The sequence below is a fragment of the Hippocampus guttulatus genome, chromosome 9 (genome assembly GCF_054856545.1).
Source record: "Hippocampus guttulatus isolate MCC_2025c chromosome 9, RoL_Hgut_1.0, whole genome shotgun sequence".
NCBI classification, from domain to species: Eukaryota; Metazoa; Chordata; class Actinopteri; order Syngnathiformes; family Syngnathidae; genus Hippocampus; species Hippocampus guttulatus.
Window position 1 is genome coordinate 18,183,417 of NC_141269.1, and position 20,554 is coordinate 18,203,970.

Consider the following 20,554-nt stretch of genomic DNA (forward strand, 5'->3'; position numbering starts at 1 on the left):
TTGTGACAGTGTGTGTGTGTGTGGGGGGGGGGGGGGGGGTGAAATTCTGTCTTGAGAAAGTTTTGGCAAGATGACATGTGAGTGAATCGTGAGCGGTAAAAGAGCACATGCACTCAGCGTCGTGACTACCTGATCTAAATATCCATTGTGGTAAAATGCTGCCAGAAAGTTTAGCTGGCACATTTGAAATGCACAACAATTTGACCTAATAAAAGTAGCCTTCAAACGGCATGGCTCGGCTGATCTGATGTTCATAATAACTCCACACAAGCTGTCATCTATATAAATCAGCATGTATTGTATTGTATTGTCTTTTTTATTCGTACAGGTGAGGCAGGTGACTTATGCAAAAGAAAAAGTGGGGCTTCAAAGCACACAACTCAGGACAAAAGTTTCCAGAGCAATGATCAGCGCTATTGATTACCTCCCACCAGGCTCCTTTCTTTTCATAACGAACACAATGTGAACATGACTCCACTCATGTTATCTGTTCCTTAGCCAGAATTAAAGCCCATTGTTGTTTTTGTTTGTTTGTTTGTTTTTTGCTTTTAGAAAAAATCGTTGCTAGAGGGGGTGGGAAACATAGCTAAATAGAGCAAGAAAGTCGATAATGTGGCATGTCTCACTGTGCTTTTGTAAACGACAGTAGAATCAAGAGAATGTCTTTTATTATTGTAAAAATGTACAGCGAGATTGAACGCTCCTGTTTGCAGACATCTTCGAAGAGCGAGTGAAGTGAAAGTTTAAAAAAAAAAAAACGAAAAAAAACAATCATCAAGCTCAACTGAATTGATTACACGCCAAGGCGTAGCTTGTATTACATGTGTTTTCCAGATTTATCTAAATTCAAAATATAGTCATCCCTCGCTCTAACATGGTTCATCTTTCGCGGCTTTGCCATTTCATGGAAGTTTTTGGGTGCATTTTTTTTCAACACCGCATTGTGTTCTGCATCCTGATTGCCGAAGGGACTGTAGACTAATGTCAACATTGTCCGCGCTTTATCGCTGTACAGCTTGCCAAATTGTCTCCATGACAAAACCCACAATGTCGCCGAAGCGTTCTGCAGAGTATTTCTAAAAACTGTCAGTTTTTTGTAAGAAATTATTTCCATTTTTGTTATTTAAATGCTCGGGCCTGAAAAAAGGATTAATATTTGGATTCAGTCATGACAGTGCTGCATACGTAATAACTGTAAAAAATAAAGATGACTTCTTCATGGATTTCACTTATTTTTTCACGGGTTCTTTTGGGAACATAACCCCCACGATAAACGAGGGATTACTGTAGCTATGAATTAAGATTAACACCCACAAATGTCAAAACACACCGCAAACAGGTAAATTGTGACTTGAGAAAAATATCTCTGTTGGGATAAATTGGGACATCTTCTCCAGAATTGTCCTTACTGATAAACTCAAATTAATAAAAGAAATTGATTAATTGTCCAATGTCCAAATCAGAACATGTTTTCTTAAGTTTTAATTGTCCCTTTAATGAAGCCACTCAAAAGCACTATTTGTGTTTGTGACTCTGAAGAGTAGACTTCCATCTAACCTATGGGCCCCTCATTTCATCTACCGTAGCACCTTTGATCATACGATTATTTCAAACTGAGAAATAACAGGTTACTTCAGTTGGAATATTCAGTTTTATGACTCATATGTGGGATGGTACGGAAGAGGATTAGGGCCAATGAAGAAAAAAAAAATAAGGTTGTAGGATGGCAAATTTGTTTAATGCCATTTTTCTTTTATGAGCTAAAAGACTATTCATTATTCAGCTCAGAGACATCAGCAGTGTCATCATTCATCACCCGGTGCAACGTGCCAACCCTCAACCGTCCAAGATCTTCTCGTCTTCAGATGCCCAAAAATGGAACAGAACTAATAAAAACAAAGTGTTTATTGTATTTGAATGTCATTATTTTTTTTTTAAATAAATTGGCATGGGTGAATGCTGAGAGCCAATTTAGGTCTCCAGAAGGCTGTTGATAACGCAATGCTTTGAAAATTGTTTTGCATTCGACCACCTGTTGCCTAGTTTGAACTGTCCTGTTCTTGAAGAATGTTTTATTCATACCCTACAAAAAAATATCAACAGGGAATTTTTGCCTCATACAATGTCCGGCACCTACAGGAACTTTAGGGGGTGCTAAAACTTTTCTTTTTGATCAATAATAATTTCCCTCAACTCATTAATAAATTCCAGGTGTCTTTATCAAAATATTTTAACAGAATTCTAGTTAACAAAATATTAGAACACAATCAATAATGTGTACAAAAATCCCATAATAGCACAGTTTACAACTTTCAACGTTTCCATTACGGTGAACTGAACTTTTTCCCCAATGACTGCATAATATCACAGTTGGACAGTTGAACCCAAGACATTTGAGAATCTTGTATGCGCAGTTCAGTACATTATTTCATATTAAGATGAACAAATGGAATTCTTTTGGCAATATATGACACTGACAAAATCAAAGAAGCAGCCGCGTTCAGAAAAAAATTGTTGTGGCTAAGTACTAAATGGTTTTGAGGACCAACATGTATCGCACTAATTTGGACAATTAATCAATTTTCCAATAAAAAAGAAAATAAAAAATTAATTTAACAGAACCTCAAAAATTGTCTTCACATTCACTTATTTGTTATTTATCGGGTTGGTAAGTGGTCAAATTGAGAGTGAAACTAATACATGTTTGTTTACTGAAGCTTTTTTTTGGTCAAGGATTTAGTAAAACACAAAAGTATTCAAAGTATCAATTAATTCACAGTCTACAACAAACACAAATGAAATGTTCATATTTTCAATTTTTTTATTCAACAATGAAAATAAAAACACCCTTTTTGCATATGCGGATATGCAGATTGGTATTTGCATTTGGGAAAACTAAGCTGCGTATTTTTGTCTCTCAACATTTACACAGGAGTATACGATCTGCATAACCTGATTTTTTTTCCTTAACACTTTGTATATAGCTTTACCCAAAACCTCCACATCACAGTGTCATCTTGCATAAAAATCTTTTCTCCTGCTCAAGCTTGCCTTCTTGACACAGATTTACCGAGCTCCATCCTGAACTTAATTCCGTGCAGTCAGGCTGCTTCGATGGTTGGCTCCCACATGCTATCATGATTGGATTTTTGCTTAACAACTCTGTCAGATCAGCAGAGTTCCCATATTGTGTTCTATTTGTAATACCTTGTACACTCTGTTTCCTCATACATTCCAGCTATGGCAATTTTTAGGACTTTCGGAGTGCTGTACATGTTTTTTATGTGAACTAAAAAAACGACTTAACCAGCTTACATGTATATATACTGCATACTGAAGAATTAAGATCAAATAATCAATCGCAGATTGCATTCCATTTGGCGGATGACGAGACACGAAGCACAGAACCACCAAGAAGGGAGCCAACGATTGCTTGCTAGTTTTAAAAAAATCTTGTGTGGATAACCTCGGAAAATGAACTTTATGATTTGTACAGATGATTGAAAATGAAGTCATGTTTTTACTATTGCAAGCAATATGTGTCATTATGTGGATGATCGTGGGCAACTGAAAGATTTTAAACAAACCAAATCCAAATCAGTCTTAATTTCAGTTGATAAATATTTCATTTTCAATAATTCAATTTCTTTTAAATTGTATAGAAGGAACACAAAACATTGTGTGTGTGGGGGGGGGGGGGGGCACAGCACACTACCAACAGAACCTCATCTCAAGTGTGGAGTCAGGTGGAGGAGTCAGCATAGTTTGAAAGCACTTCCTGAGGGCCTGGACGCACTGCTACCAATGATGAATTCCCAATTTTATTTAGACATTTTGCATGGGAACTTATGAGTATAAAACGGATGATCCATCATGACACTGAACCAAAAGACAGAAGTGGACAGAAGTCAATCAACAACTAAATGGCTTCAATATAAGAAGTAGATTGGCACAGTCAAAGCCTTGACCTCAACCTAATTGAGATTTCGCGGCATGACTTCAAAGGAAGGAATCACACAAGACATCCCATATTGCTGAGCTGAAATGGCCATGGGGAAAAAAATAAATAAATAATGGTCCTAAATTCTTCCTAACAGTTGTGCAAGTCTGATCGACAACGACAGGAAACATTTGCTTGAGGTTATTGCTGCCTAAGGATGCTCAGCCACTCATTTAATCCGAAACATCATACTTTTTCCTCCCTGCACTCTGATAATGATGATGATGATGATGTGCAGTAAAAACATGGAAAATGTTTCTTTGTGTGCTTTTAGTTGAAGAATATTGTTGTGATTTAGATGAAGTTCAGATGACATTTCATGAGCAATTTATGCGGAAAATCGAGGTCATTCTAAAGGATTTGCAGACGACTTCTTGCCATTGTATCTATGGCAGGCATGTCCAGCTCCGGGCCTGGAGGGCTACTTTCCTGCCTGTTTTCCAGCTCTCCCGGCTGCAACACACCTGCTTCAGATGATCAGCTCATCAGCCATTTCTGAAGCAGCATGAGAATGATCCTGATGATTTGATTCAGGCGGGTCGCTCCTTGGAGAGCTGGAAAACAGGCATGACAGCGGCCCTTGAGGACCGACTTTGGACACCCCTGATCTATGGTTTACTGAGCCAATTATGTGCGCAGCTGTAATTTTACTCTGTGCTGCACAGACACACTCCACTTTGTAGCTCCAACTCAAATTCTGGATAGGACAACCATATGAAGCACCAATATTAATCTGGGAAAGTGTGCCTACAAGCAAAACATGTTCTTTGCTGAGCCAGTTGGGAGCGGCCCTTTCCTGAAGAAATATGCAACTTTAATTCGGCCTAACTAGTCCTGCTTTGGCTGGAAGGCGGAAAACCAAACATGGTGGCTGACAACAGGGAGCGGAGAATCGTTTAGATTGGAAAACAGACACAAACAAAATAGATATAGAGAATGCTCTTTGGGGTCCGATAGGGATTTTCAACAGCCAATGTCGATTCTGATATTTGACAGAAAAAAAATTTGGGATAACTGATTCATTAGAAAATATATATCAGGATTAAATAATTTTGGGGGGGGGGGGGGCAGGAGGGGTCCTTAGCGCTGACAGGAAAATCTGAATTACAGGGAAGTTACAATTTGACTGTTTTAAAATACGTTTGTCTTTTACCGGAAGTTTCGGAGCCTTATGACATTGAACGCTTGCGCGCATGCAGTCCATATCGGTCGATTTAACGGTGGTTCTCTCGTGATTTAGCAGCACCCGATCATATATTTCCACATTTGTTCTTTTTTTTTTGTGTGGTTTACTGAACTGAACGTACTGTATACTGTCAATATAGCAATGCTGGATGGAAAATTCAGCATTTTAAAAGTGGTTCAATCTCTTTGGCAGCAGTAACTTCAGCCAACCATTTCCTGTAGTTTGCAGATGAGTCCTGCACAACCGACAGAGGGAATTACAAAATAGTTTCTGTTTACAATACACACAACACGGTAAGCAGGGACGCTGTGGGACTTCCAGGTCCTCTTTTGAAAACTCCAAACATCGTTTTTGGGGGGCCAGGAGAGCCTTTCTCCGTGGGCTCTTCCAATGATATCCATTCTAGTTTTACATGCAGCATGAAGCTGTCAACAATGCTGTTAACGTGCCAGAGATTTTCGGAATTCATTCGTTGCCACTCAAAGATTTTTTTTCACTTCAGTGAGCATTTCATGCACAAGACAGCCACTCACATGTAGAATATGAACAGTCCTGAACTTCCTCCATTTATAGACTGTCTTCTCATGGACACGTGAACATCAAGGTGTACAGATTAATGCAAATTAACCACACTTATTTGAAGGTATTCTGAGGGCTCTTGTGTGAGGCTTGGTTCACATTGAGCAACACTTCTTGAGAATAGAAAACTTAAAACCGGTGTGTGTTTCTGTCAGGCAGATCACCTCTAAGCAACACATCCAATCTTGTCACATTGATTGGACTCTAGGTTGGCTCAATCGTGACTCCAATTAGAGCTCTTGGACAAGTCATTAGCCTAGGCCTATACATACTTTTTTCACCCTGAACGGTGAATGTTAACCAGTCGTGCCCATTACTATCCATTGCAACGGTTGTGTGGGAAGATTGTGTGGTATTTGCAGAAAAATGATGTTGGCCTATGAACCATCTGCTCCATACGTGTCAGTTGACTGACGTTAGGGCAGCACCAATCTAACATCTGATATTTTCTGACAAACGGGTTGGCAACCGTGCACATTCAACAGCAAGGGTTATGCTAGTTATGGAAGGTATAGCGACTTAGATTGTAACGACAGAGATTAATCAACAGATTTCTACATTAGGTTTCCATTTGTACAGTAGGCAGATCATTTTGACTTGGTCATTTGTTTGAGTAGCAGGTCAACTGAAAAAGTGTGGTCACCCTTGATTTAGGAATATCACTTACTTCTCGATTAGGTCTAACGTCACTCCGGGCACCAACTTGGCACTCTTCTGCATGCAAAACCTAAAATAAAAGAAATAGACAGGAAATTAAGAGTTGGTGAATGGCGGGGGAAAAAAAGTCCTAAATATAAATAATCGATTGTCAAGCACACGGACACTGTGGTTAAAACTAGTGATGAATGACTTGAGAGGTTATTAATTGAAGACCATTCTTTTGGACATGAGTTGATGTTTGATTGATAAGAACATAATGTTTGTGTTTAAGAAAACCCACTGTGGAGTGGTCATATTTTAAAGCCACGGAGGCCTCAATTAATTTGAACCACTTGCAAAAAATAGCAGAAGGTGCAATTAATGGAGGGCCAATGAGTGCACATGTACACAGGAGGACTCGGAATTGAACAATGTACTCCAGGTCAAGTCTGCCACCGCAAATATTGCAGCTCAGTCAGCCAGCTTGGCTGCAGTCAGGCCAGGCTCTATTCAAAGTCATGTCAGCCGCCATGACTGCTTCTGAAGGCCAACTTCCAAATAAAAGCTATGCAAGGCATCCACCCAACAGTATTACTTGATTCACTTTTATTTTGAAGCTAACCCTTGCGGCGCGTAACTCGGCTGGCTCCACGCGAAAGGCTACACTCCCGGCGTGAAACAATGGCTGTCAGGGTCAAAATATGTCCTTATACAAAGGTGTTTGTTCCATGCTGCAAAAAAAAAAAAAAAAGATTGCATAATGGACGGTAGCACTAGAGAACTGTGCTAAGTAAGCTAGCCGATCACAGGGCAAGTTAGAGGGAAGGAAATTCAATTGTGTTAATTATTAACATAATGCTTTTTTAAAATAAAACAGTAAATTGAATTTTTTTTAATCAGCTATTGTATAGCTCTGGTGTATGCTGTTGTGATTAGGAAATAAAAACTGGGAAAGGTTTATTCGGTTACATTAAAATGATATACATACACATTCAGTATTAATAACGCACTATTTAATTAACAGTCACAATAAACATCTACAGAGTCCATATTTCTTTCCCCTATATTTTCAAAGTGTGCTGACATGAGCACAAACCACTAATCCATTTTAAGATCCCAAATCATTACCAGAGAAAATTCCTCTCACTGCGAGGGAAATAAGATTTGTGCCAATATGAGGACCTCTGTAGGCACTGTCACAATTCTTTTTGTTCACAATAATTACAAGTATGGTTTGGTGTTTTTCAGATCCACAAATATGTGTGTCACATGTGTTTTTGTGTTGTTGTGAGTGCGTTTGGGATGAATTATCCTAACAGCTTTCGGATCAAGGCAAATGGAGGTCACGGGGAAAAAAGGAAAAAAGAAAAAAAAATGGTCGTATTTCGTTTCCTGACTTGTTTTTGGTAAACGCACAACAGATTGGATAAAAGCTTGTTTTCTGTTTTTCAATTTCCAATTTTTAAACAAGAAACAGGAGATGGTTCATTCCTAGTTGATGGCGACAGCAACACTGCCTCCTTGCAGACGGAACAGGGATGGCCTTTCAACGCGTGTGAATTTCTGAGACCTTTATAATAATAATAATACATTTTATTTATAAGCGCCTTTCAAAACACTCAAGGACACTTTACAATCAAGAACAAAAACAAAGACACAGATAAAATTATAAATAATAAAAGAGATGAATTTAAATTGAGTATGCGATTTTAAATCGGTTGGTTTTAAGATGGGATTTGAATGTGGGAAGAGAATCGTGTGTGGATAACTTGAGGTTTGTGTCAAAAATAAATGTGCATGTCCGCTGATTCACAAACACGTATTAAATACTTCAGACAAAGAATTAAAATGCATGTACAGTACCACAAAAAAAAAATAATAATAATACTATAATCGCGGATGCATCTGTGTAAATAATTCTGACACAAATCTCTTCCCATATACTTGGCTTGCCCAGATGTGCTGCAATTCTGAGTTCATTCATGAGGTCGGCCGGGAAAAAAAAAAGAGCACCAAACAGCCAATGATGCTCATCTGAAAAATAGATGATTGGATTGGATAAACTTTATTGTCAAATGTACTGTATGTGTAACATACAGCACAGATGAAATTTCTTCCCTCTCAACATAAAACAAGCCGCTGTGGGTGTCCGCGCCGCTATCAAAAGAAAAGTTAACAAAAAAAAAAGACAAAATAATACAAAACAACACATGAGACACAAACAATCGTGCACTCTTCACCACTTTCCTGCATACACTTTGTTGTATCCTACATCAGGAGAGGAGAGGAAATCCTCAAACAAGAACAAGGTGGCATAGTGTGTAATAACTGCAAAAGTTTTCTTCTGCATAAGTCAAGCGAGGTGTGTAGACCATAATGAGCCCCATGTGTATGTCAGGGGAGCCCCAGATGATTTCGCGGAGTAAAATGTAACTCTAGCCTCTTAATCCATATTAAAATCTCATCATGTTTTCTATCTTTATGGTAAGCATAATGTTTACAGCAGGTATAAAGAGAATGACCACACCATCATATTTTTTATGTTGAAAGGCACCAAGCACGAACGGAAAGTACACCATGCATTGCATAAGTAGATAAATATTTAAAACAAGAGGGGGGAAACAATCTCAATAATTGATCGATATTTCACAAATATAAAATCAGAATGTAAAACAGCGTTGATAAACACACTATTTATGAAGATGGCATTGACCAAAGCATAGCAAAAAGTGGTATTTATACTTAACCGCGCACTTGCCAGGCTTTTTGTTCTGTCTGCCCCATGTTGGTTATGGCTGTCTTGTCTATGTTCCTCTGAACGGATTGTAACGCGAAAGTAAAATCCTTGTGTGTTTCATGCATACTTGGCTAGTAAATCTGATTCTGAAATGAGATTAAAATGATCATTGTTATATGTCCACAGATAATTATAGTAAACAGCTTTATCAACAGCAAGCAACAAGCTTGACAAAATGGATTGCGAACAGTCTGAGACGACACCATGATTCTTGCCAATCATGTTGTGATAAGATTACCCCCCAAAAAAGCTAAATATCTGCCCTTTTGATGCATCTTTTTGATTTGTGCTGTTCTCTTTCTATACCACAGTTATATCACGTGCCTTTCCTCTTTCTTTTCCACATTCGGGAACAAATTCAGTCTATCAAAGCAGTAGGGAAATCAATGAAGATGGATATCTATTGGTAATGGTTTTCAGCTCACCTGAGCAATGTAATGCAAGCATGATGCACACAGCCTGCCTGTTTGTCATCTCTCTCTCTCTCTCTCTCCATCATCCATCCCCTGCTGCCTTTCATTAAAATTTTAAAACCCAGGTATGCAAACACATCAGTGCATCCCTTCACCCACTCACATACTGCACCATATACTGTATATATACACCTCAGTGTCAATTTGTAAGGTTATGTAAATTTCAGTAGAAGAAAACTCGGAACAGATGGGCAAAATGAGTATATGAGGAGCATGGGGAAAAAAAGGTGCCGTGTGCGTAAAATTGGTGGAGAGGAGGAAGCAGGCTACGTATGGAACGCAAAATCGAAAAAAAAGGAGTTTGAGCACAAAGAGTCGACTTAGCTGGAGTGTTTTTCTCTCAATGATTAAAAATTTTGTCTGCAATTTCAAACAATTACCACTAGTGTTTGGCAGAAATTTTCCTGACACAGAATTGATACATTACAGTAATCCCTCGTTTATCGCGGTTAATGGGGACCAAAACCAGCCGCGATAAACCAGTAGCGACCCCCCCCCTCCATATAGGTACATGTACATAATATTTATAAGGCCAAATTTAATGGTATACATGCATGTAGAAGTACTAGTTTTGTGTCTTGCGCCTGAAGTAGGCATATGTACATATATATATATATTTTTTTTTCTTCTTCTGTATTTTATTTATTTATTGACTAAACCGATACAGTCCCTTGCAAGCCACAACACACTTTTATAGTTAAGAGTGCAGGTATAATTCGGAAGCTTGTTCTGTGGAAGAGAATGCTGGCGAGGAGTATCAATATTTATGGCGTGACACTGAGGGTGCGTTATGCTGAAGGTCATAGCTATATGTGGATTTAGAGCAGTGTAAGTTTGACGAAGCTCTTCAACATTTATGGTAGGAAAGAATCATTGTGGTGGCTGTAGGGCCCTTCTTGAAGGCAGCTTGTCACTCTCAGTTAGAGTACATGCGTCAAGGAAAGTTTTACGCCTGGAGTGAATTTTGAATGGGAAAACGTGTACATGTAAGGAGGGAGGTGGTCGGTCCATTTTCTTCTGGTTTGTCACTCTGTGTGTGGCTGGATTTTTAACTTGAGTCTGGTACTCTATTCGTCAAGTGATGCAATCACCAGGGGCTGAATGTACAAGCCTCAGATTGATGCGCAAACAAACGTGCTGCTTGGCTGATGCAACCGGTGTCCTACAAGAGAGAGTAATATTTGAATTTTATATTGTCATGCATTCACATCAGGTGGCTGAATTAGACAGACCTTCCTAATGAACACATTTCCCTGAAGATCAGGTATCAACTTTGTTACTGCCTGAGGTTGGTTTACATCCCCCCCCGTCAAAAATGACTATTTCTGTGCTGAGCCAATACTAAGTAGAGGGATTGAACACTGAGCAAGATTGCACGCATACTCATCTGCATGAAAATCCAGGTCAATGGATGAACAGGTCATTCATTTTTAAACATAACAAGAATATGTCTTGTCATACATAGTCAATATCGATATCATTATTTCATTTGGCGGGTCTGTAAATTAAATCTTGACTGTGGTTTATTCTCAGTGGAAAACAACCCCATATGGCCCAATCTCATACCCTTTCTGACTATTCTGGATTCATCAAATAAATGTGCAAGAGGCTTACCACCGCAAGGCAATCTTTATCGGTGTGGTGAGACAGGAAGTGAAAAGGTCAGCGGGGAGGTCAGGGTTCATTGGCAACAACTCGCTGGCCTCGCAGGCAGCCAGCTGGATACAGTTCTTCATGGAAGGTGGCAGCGGCATCTGGGCGAGTGGATGGCTGGGGTTGATGGCGGCCACCTGCAAAGACACACCAAGACTTCGTTTCTGTTTTGGTCTTTTTTTTTTTTTTTTAACACATCATCTCTAAATTAGATCATGTGTACATTCAAGTGGAGCTTTTTGCCCCAAGAATTTCATCCTTGATTATCACAATGACAACCCCGGGGAAATAAATTCCAGTAGCAGGAAGGAACACCTGATTGGCATATGGTACAGTATACCATGTTTAAAAAGAAATCCTTCCAGGTTATGACGATGGGAGCTATAATGCAACTACTGACATCCATGTACATTGTGGACTGTAAGTGAATGACAAGTGTCGCTTGCAAAGAAACACAAATCAGTTTACATCACATACTGTATGTCAAAAAGAGAATCCAAAATATTCACAATAAGGTAAAAGAAACCGGTCATTTGCGTTGGCTTGAGTGTTAATGAAAAAAGAGGGTGCATATGATTAAACAAATATAGTTCAATATAGGGCGGCCCGGTAGTCCAGTGGTTAGCACGTCGGCTTCACAGTGCAGAGGTACCGGGTTCGATTCCAGCTCCGGCCTCCCTGTGTGGAGTTTGCATGTTCTCCCCGGGGCCTGCGTGGGTTTTCTCCGGGTGCTCCGGTTTCCTCCCACATTCCAAAAACATGCATGGCAGGCTGATTGGACGCTTTAAATTGTCCCTAGGTGTGAGTGTGGGCGTGGATGGTTGTTCGTCTCTGTGTGCCCTGCGATTGGCTGGCAACTGATTCAGGGTGTCCCCCGCCTACTGCCCGAAGACGGCTGGGATAGGCTCCAGCACCCCCCGCAACCCTAGTGAGGATCAAGCGGTTCGGAAAATGGATGGATGGATAGTTCAATATACCAGATGACACTAGGTCAGAGCAGATCAGAGCAGTTCAGGCCAGATTTGGCCGCCACATCATTTTATGTATCTTGCAAAAGCTATTTACTCTATGTGTTTCGACCCTGCCTGCCTGTGTCAGGTCTCCCACTATGCACTAAGGTAGGCAGTGATTTTGTTTTTACAAAGTCAATTTTGTATCTAGTTTATTTTTCAGTTTCGTTCATGATAGGGTCCATTACGGCTGTTGCTAATCATGGCATACGAGTGTGCGCGTCCACACGTGCGTTTGTAAACGCATGCACGTGCAGTGTCGGGTAGTAGATCTTCGGTCAAAAGTGGTTGGGGACCCTTGCTCTATACAGTATTGTTCGTAGATGTGATTGTGAATGATTCTTTGTCTATGTGTGTCCTGGGATTAGCTGGCAACCAGTTCAGGGAGTGCCCCGCCTACTGCCCGAAGACAGCTGGGAACGGCTACAGTCGGCTCAGCCCTCCTGAGGGCACATGGTTCACGGAATGGATGGATGGATTATGGTGGTATTGAAAGAAGAGAATATTGAACTTGTCATAAAAGTCAACACTTGTAATTTCTCTCCAAAAGGCTTTCAGGCAAGCAGTTGGATTACAATCTTGCTATAGCATGACTCGTTTTTAATCTCTCTCTCGAATGAGAAAAGTGTTGATTTGACTGTTCCCAAAGACAAACATCACCAATGAAGAAGCATGCTCTGTGTGGGTCCCAGTTGTGTCAACCTCAGAACCGTATCGTCGCCCCAACGAAAATTTGGAGAACGTGTGTGCCACACTAATCCTCAAGGTAAATATGACAGCATTGCCAGCAGAAGCTGATTAATGCAGAGTATCTAGCGTAATTATCACATTAGCATATTGTCATCTCACAAATTACCATGAAAGTCAGCATGGCAGGTTTCTTTTCTTTCTCCTCTGCTGTGAATAGCAGAGACCAGTGCAATAGCTTGGAATTCTTTTTTTAATTGACACAAATTAATGAGACAAATTCTCCAGGGAATGAGTAAACACATGCAACACCACACATGCTCACCACCACAGTAAAACCAAGCATCTTCAAAGCAACCATAATCAAGCAAACATTTTCAACAGAAATAGGTAGAAGAAAATACTGTCTTGCATTCATTTTTTTATCATGAGGGTTGCGTGCAACTTTGACCGATTCCAGTTGACTTGATAGGCGGGTTACACTCGGGAATAGTCACCAGTCAATCACAGAGCACAGAAAGGCAACCGTCCACACACATACTGTAAACATTTTGTGGGGAGGATGACAACCAAATCAGCCACCCCACGGTAAACAAGCCCCCCAAAAGGTCAGGTGGTCCAGTGTGTCTGAACAGTGAGTGCAGTTGGTTTAGTTTCGGTCTGAGAAAAGATCCACAGCGAATGCATTGAACATGCAGGCTAAGTGCACACAGCAGAGTGATGTGATATTTAAAACAAATCAGGTGGCCCTTTAATAGAGCACTCAGGGGTGGCACGCACACACGGACATAAGAGGGTTTTGTGCTGTGCGGGAAGTCCTTCGCGGGAAGGCTTCATAGTTTTTCCACAGCTCTCTATTTCATGCCGACATCTTCATCGAGAGTATGTCCACAAATAGTACCCTTATGGAGTATCCAAAATGGCAAGGCATAAATGCCACATTTCGCCATAAGATGAAAAATGGCTGCATGTGCTGATCGTTTGCTTATCGGCACCACCAATGTGCTGACACACACACTGCTATGAAAGGGATGCCAATCCAGTGTGTGGGCGAGGGGGGTCTTTCCCCTCTGCGCCTACCCCCCCAATCCACCCCCTGCATGGATCATCTCTTGAATGATTAAAAAGTCTCTTTATCTCCCATGACCTCGGCACATTATACACTTCCTGCATGTGTGGGTGCGAAGAGCTATCACTCAAGTAAAAGGTGGAAATGTGTTCACTGCATTTTAAAAAGAGAGCTGTCATTTGTTCCACGACCAGAGGAAGTCGTAAAACATATTTATATTCATATTAACACACCAATTAACACCAACTAGGAATAATACTGCTACAGATAGATAAACACTTTCAGTGAACGAGATAGGTGAAACCTCGGAGCTGCAAGGTATTACTGCAGAAAACAATTTGCTCAAGGTCTTTTGAATAAAAGAAAGAGAAAAGCTTGAAATAGCATCACAACAAAGCATACGCAGGAATTGTTACAATTGTATTAATGTCAATGTTTTATGTCATGTGTTCTGTTGCATTATGGTTATTTTATGTTTAATGTTCTGTGAAGCAATTTGTTCCAGCTGCAGCTTTTGTGAAATCGCTGCAGTGGTACCTCTACTTACGAACGTCTCTTCACACGAAATTTTCTAGTTACGAAACACCTAAACAGGAAAATATTGCCTTTTGTTCTGAAAGAAATTTCAAGATACGAAAGGTAAAAATACAGTATGGTCTGCTACTCGCAGCTCAGAGTTTCCTGAACGCGACATACTTATAGCTACTCTGCCATTGGCTATTACCTAGCATCTTCCTGGCATCCCATTGATGAAGACCATATGTGTTGATGTGTGTAGATAGATATGTGTCTACGCAGTGTCCTCATCATTCGCCCCTCGGGCCATGAGACGTTCCGATAGTTTCACGTGAATGTGAATCACCCAGAAAAAGTGTTCAACAGTTGGGCAATCGCTCACTATGCTGATGTTTGCCTTGGACATTTTCGAAGAATTGTTAAAAGCCGACAGAAGCAAACGTCCTTGGATCAGTTCTTTCCAAAACGCCAGGCGAAAACCACTTCTGAGAGAGCATGAACTAAAGAGAGCAAAAAACCGACGAGGCTGCAGTTAAAAGTTAAATGACCATAATTTTTATTCTTTACTCGATTCTTTGTTTTTTACATTATGCACAACTCTCATTAATTGCGCAATAATATAATTGTAACATGTATTTGTTACATATTTTGATGCATTTTTATGCTTTAGAAAACATTTATGTCAGAATTTTAGGGCGGGCTTGGAACGGATTAGGGCATTTATATGGAAAATGCGTCTCTACTTACAAAACTTAAGAAATTTCTTCCAGAACCAATTAATTTCGTAAGTAAAGGCACCACTGCATATACTTGAGGATGTAAATAATAATAACGCATCAGATTAAAAGGGTGCTTTTCTGTAACACACTCAACAGTTAAGGATTTTTATCAGCTTTTACTGTCTTTAATCACAAATGTGCTTTGCTCTTTGTGGAGGTCCTCTACAATTGTGTTTCCCAACAAGGGGTACGCCTACCCCGAGGGGTACATGAGTACATTGCAGGGGGTACGTGTTGGAAACATTTGACAATTTATTTCCCATATCTCTGGCAAAGCAGTGCCAAAAGCCACTCCAGCCGTGTGTCACCTCAAGTGGCTTATTAAAGCTCAGATGAATGATGAAAAGAAAATAAATCTGTTGTAGTGGTAGTATATTTGTTCCTGATATCAATTATCCGAACCGCTTATCCTCACGAAGGTCGCGGGTAGGGCTGTGTGACATGGCTAAAATGTAATCTCTTGGCAGGGTGTGCCCCGCCTCATGCCCTAAATCAGATGGGATAGGCTCCAGCATGCAAGCGACCCTCTCATGAGGAGAAAGCGGCTCAGAGAATGGATAATTTTGCCAGTTATCTCGATAAGAATATTGATTTTTTTTTTCTTAGAAAAAAAATTAAGTCCAAAAGGACATGGAAACTGTAGTTTGTTTTATTCAAAGTTACAGAAAGCCATCAACATAAAGTTAATAAATTAAAAATATATATATCACATTGTACTGTAACTGTGCGTTCATGATAAATCATTTCATGCTACAACAGAGCATTTGTTGTGTTTGCGGGCATTAACTGCATCAAAGTGTGAGTTGTTCTGTACCAATTTGTCTCTGCACACCTAGAGTAAGGATAAGAGGTTTAGAATGTTGATGGATGAGTTGTGTGGCTTGGAAAAAAAGAAAAAAAAAGACAAATTTAACCACTCACCCCAGCACATGACTATGGTTGTGTATGCATTGATGCATTACATGGTGATGTTGTGTGTACTCCGAGCAATATGAACTATGCTAGCCTGGAAGGCGTTTTGAGGCTCTCCATACAATATGTTACATTGTATGACTTTTTTATTGATCCACAAAAAGATGGCAACAGTCAAGGAAGATAGGATAATAAAATCAATATTTGGGTCAGTTTTCAGGTTTTCAGAAAATAAACCTGATAAAATGACTAAGGCCATTATTTTGAGAAGATGACGAAATCGAATCGACAATACAGTCATTTGTTGTCAAAATTACTGTACATCACAGTAGATCTATTTTTTAAACCAATTTAACATTACTAAAGGTCCATACACACATTCAGCAATACAAAGGATAATCTGACATTTACAGTATATTTGTTTGAAATTGCCCCTCTGAAAATGTTTCTTGACAAAAAAAAAATACAAGTTTATTGCTACGCACAACGTTTTTTATTTCTTCTTTGAGGAGAAGTTTTCTAATTTTGAGGGGCAACTTTATGCAGGTTAATCTCAGGGACCTGAAGGAAGACATTTACTAACCACAAAGATAAAACAATATGACGATTGAACAATTTGTTTCCTTTTTTATATCAATATTTTATTCTACATGAGATGCGTTCAGATTGGCAAAAGGAATATACCTTACTGGCGAATCTGAATAAAATTCCATTTGGATTCCGCCTTTTGGTCTTTCCGATTCATTATAATCTGAATGCACGGCTCCATGAAACCCCAGTTAATGGTGGTAATAGACATATTTAATTCTTTAACTCACCTGACAAAAGTTCAGCAATGAAGTGTGCATGCGTGCACTTCATCAGGACACTCAAGTTGTTCTTTTGGTCGGCAGACGAGGTACTATTGTGGGGCACCAGAAATTTTAAATGCAAACGATTGCGGGGGAAGTAGTCCCATTCCAATCGATTCTCGGGACTGGATGTGCAACACTAAGTATGTCTGACTGACACAACTACCTATTGTGCCACTGGCCAACTGTAATTTATTATCAACAGCCGCCTAAATTTGTTTTAACCCGCAGTTGGCAGGTTGCCGGGTGTTAATTTGGAAACTTTTTAATGTGGACATCCGCTGCAAATAAAGTGAAGCGACCAAAATATGTATATAATTTGTGCGCAAGTGGTGAACCTGCAGCTTTACATTTCCTCAAGATGCAAGCATATGCTTCCCACTCAACTGCAACACTGTACTGACAGATTGCAAACCACACGTTTGCTGACTAGCTTCCAAGTAATATAATTCTCCAACATCGTATTTTCCGCACGATAAGGCGCACCTCAAAGCATTCAAGTTTTTTCAAAAGCCGACAGTGCGTCTCATAATCCGATGCGCTTTATATATGGATCAATATTCTGATTTATTGGACGTAGTGTTTTAAATGTTCTGTAAAGCGCTTTGTTACAGCTGCAGCGGTTGTGAAAGCTCTATAAAATGAAGCTGTATTGTATTGTATTCCCTTTAGTGTAGCTCCATCTAGTGGATACATAACGCAACTGAAGCCACAATTGTAGCTTCTATTCTGTTTGCCTTATAATGCGGTGCGCACTACATATGAAAACAGTTTTAAAATAGGCCATTCAATGGTGGTCCTCCATACACTCCGAAGCGCCTTACAGTGCGGAAAATACGGTAATTTAAAATTGACTTAAATGACAGTGTACGGGGAGGAAGAGGCTGGGGGGAGGGGGTGGGGGCTTCTGTGTGGATCGAGTATATATGTTTGTATGTGTGTGTGAGCCCACCTCCAGCTCCTGTTCTCGCTGCAGGGCGAACTGCTTGAAGGACTTGACAATGATTCCAGCATTGGAGCAGTCATAGACAAAAATGGAAGGGCTCCCCATCCAGGTCTGAAGGTCATAGATGGACAGCGGGATGTACTGAGTGTAGTTCTTGAAGAGGAACACATAAAAGAGTGGTTAAAGGAATAGAGTGGTGTGGCATCATTAAATTGCGCTGGTAGAATTATTAATGATCGATGATGTCAAGTTAGGAGAAATGAGTGTGATCAAAGTGTGATCAAGCAGCAGGGGGCTTGTGATCATAGATGTGACCATAGAGCTACAGAAGGGGTTATAACATTACCACTGACAGGAGGGACGCATTTTCTCGTGAATGAATTATGCATTTAGAACAATTTATGGAAAAGAAAGAGGAAGAAGAACAGCGGAACCAAAAAGGACACAACGCCCGTGGGTGTGCTGGGGATCGAGTGGCAACGGCTAAGTTTGGACAACAGCAGTGCATCACTGTGAGTGGGTGCTCGCTTATTGAATAGCGGCAATGAACAACTCAAAACAATATTTCAAGTCTTCACTGAAGATTAGTACTGGGATAACAGCAGGCACACTGCAAATTATTTGGTTCTTACAAGAAAATAAAATGTTTTGGAGTGTTTGATCATTTATCCCATTTTATGATTCAATTTCTTATTTTAAGGGTTCATCTTTAAACAATCTTTTTTTTTCTTTCTATTTTCGTTTCAAATGAGTACGGCATCTTAAGATGAGGGAAATGGCTGATAAATTGACACATACCACATCTTACCCCTCAAGTTCCATTTGAATAAATCGTGTTTTAAAATATAGTAACAAACTAACAACAAAGTTGCTCTGCATTGTAGCCAAGGGGAAAATCCATTCCAAGTCATGCATTCCTACTCCTGGTTATGAAATGCTTGCCGTTGCCATCGGTTTCTTCTTCTTCTTCTTCTTCTTGGTTCATTGGTGGAATGCAGCTCTTTGATGCAAACCGCCACCTACTAAACAGGAAGCGCAAAGCATTTCCATGTATAGTCAATGGAAGCAGACCGCTTTTATTCAGCCCCGCAAACAAACACAAAAGACAGTCTTGCATATAAATAATTTCACCAAGATTTTACAGAAAAACACAATCATAAAGATGGATATGCAAATAAATACACATACATAAAAAATTTGCTTCAAACAACTTGCTTATTCAGTTTTGTTTCCTTTTTGTTTTCTTTTTTCCCCATCATTCGTCAATCATAAGCACAATACCCGCTGCAGTTTGCCTATCAGCCTGGCATCGGCGTGGAAGACATCATTATCTACCTCCTCCACTCAGTGCTGTCACACTTGGAGAAGGCTGGGAGCACTGTGAGAATCATGTTCTTTGATTTCTCCAGTGCCTTCAACACCATCCAGCCCAACTTGCTGGGAGGCAAACTGCAGAACGCCGGAGAGGACCACCATCTCACAGCATGGATCATAGACTACCTCACAAATCGGCCGCAGTACGTGAGGTTGCAGAGCTGTGAGTCGGACAGGCTTCTCTGCAGCACTGGAGCGCCGCAGGGGACTGTTCTGGCTCCATTCCTGTTCATCCTCTACACCTCGGACTTCAGACACGCCACTCCAAACTGCCTTCAGAAGTTCTCCGATGACTCTGCGATTGTTGGCCTCATTACAGAGGGGGACGATCGGGAGTACAGGGGAATGACGAAGGACTTTGTGGACTGGTGCCAGCAGAATCTCCTCCAGATCAACCCTAGGAAAACTAAGGAGTTGGTTGTGGATTCTGCAGGAAACAGTCCTCACCAGCACCGATGAACATCCACGGTATGGACATAGAGAGGGTGACCTCCTACAAGTACCTAGGTGTTCTTCTGAACAACAAACTGGACTGGTCTACAAACACGGACACCCTGATTAGGAAAGGAGGTATTTTGGGGTTCAGGGGGTCGCTCCTTAAGACTTTCTATAACTCGGTGGTGGCCTCGGCCATCCATTATGGCATTGTCTGCTGGTCAGGCAGCATCTCAGCCCGGGACAGAAAGAGACTGGAGCGACTGGTCAGGAAGGCCAGTTCTGTCCTGGGCTGCTCCCTTGACACTCTGGAGGAGGTGGGCAACAGAAGGATGCTAACTAAGCTAAAAGCTATGATGGACAGTCCCTCCCACCCTCTCCAGCCCGCCCTGACAGCACTAGGTAGCTCCTTCAGCCAGAGACTGTTACACCCGCGCTGCAAGAAGGAGAGATACCGACGCTCGTTCCTACCAACTGCTGTCAGGCTGCTGAATAAAAAATAGCAACAATAATATTAATAATAATTAAATGATGTGGAAAACAACTGTAAATAGCACTGCGATTTATCCATTTTGTATTTATATTGCACTTAATTGAACGGTGTTTGTTTGTTTGTTTTTTCTTCTTCTTTCTGCCTACATTCTTGCT

At 40.4% G+C, this 20,554-nt stretch overlaps 1 protein-coding gene across 2 annotated transcripts in view; it reads right to left on the minus strand.

The window, feature by feature from the left end:
* Positions 1 to 20,554, minus strand: part of rptor (regulatory associated protein of MTOR, complex 1) — a 163,999-nt gene that overhangs the window by 103,499 nt on the left and 39,946 nt on the right. For both annotated transcript variants that reach the window (XM_086120522.1, XM_086120521.1), the window contains exons 6-8: positions 18,104 to 18,250; positions 11,289 to 11,464; positions 6,433 to 6,492 (exon numbers count right to left, since the gene is read on the minus strand). In XM_086120522.1, coding sequence (XP_085976648.1) covers positions 6,433 to 6,492; positions 11,289 to 11,464; positions 18,104 to 18,250 — 383 coding nt within the window. The remainder of the gene's footprint in view (positions 1 to 6,432; positions 6,493 to 11,288; positions 11,465 to 18,103; positions 18,251 to 20,554) is intronic.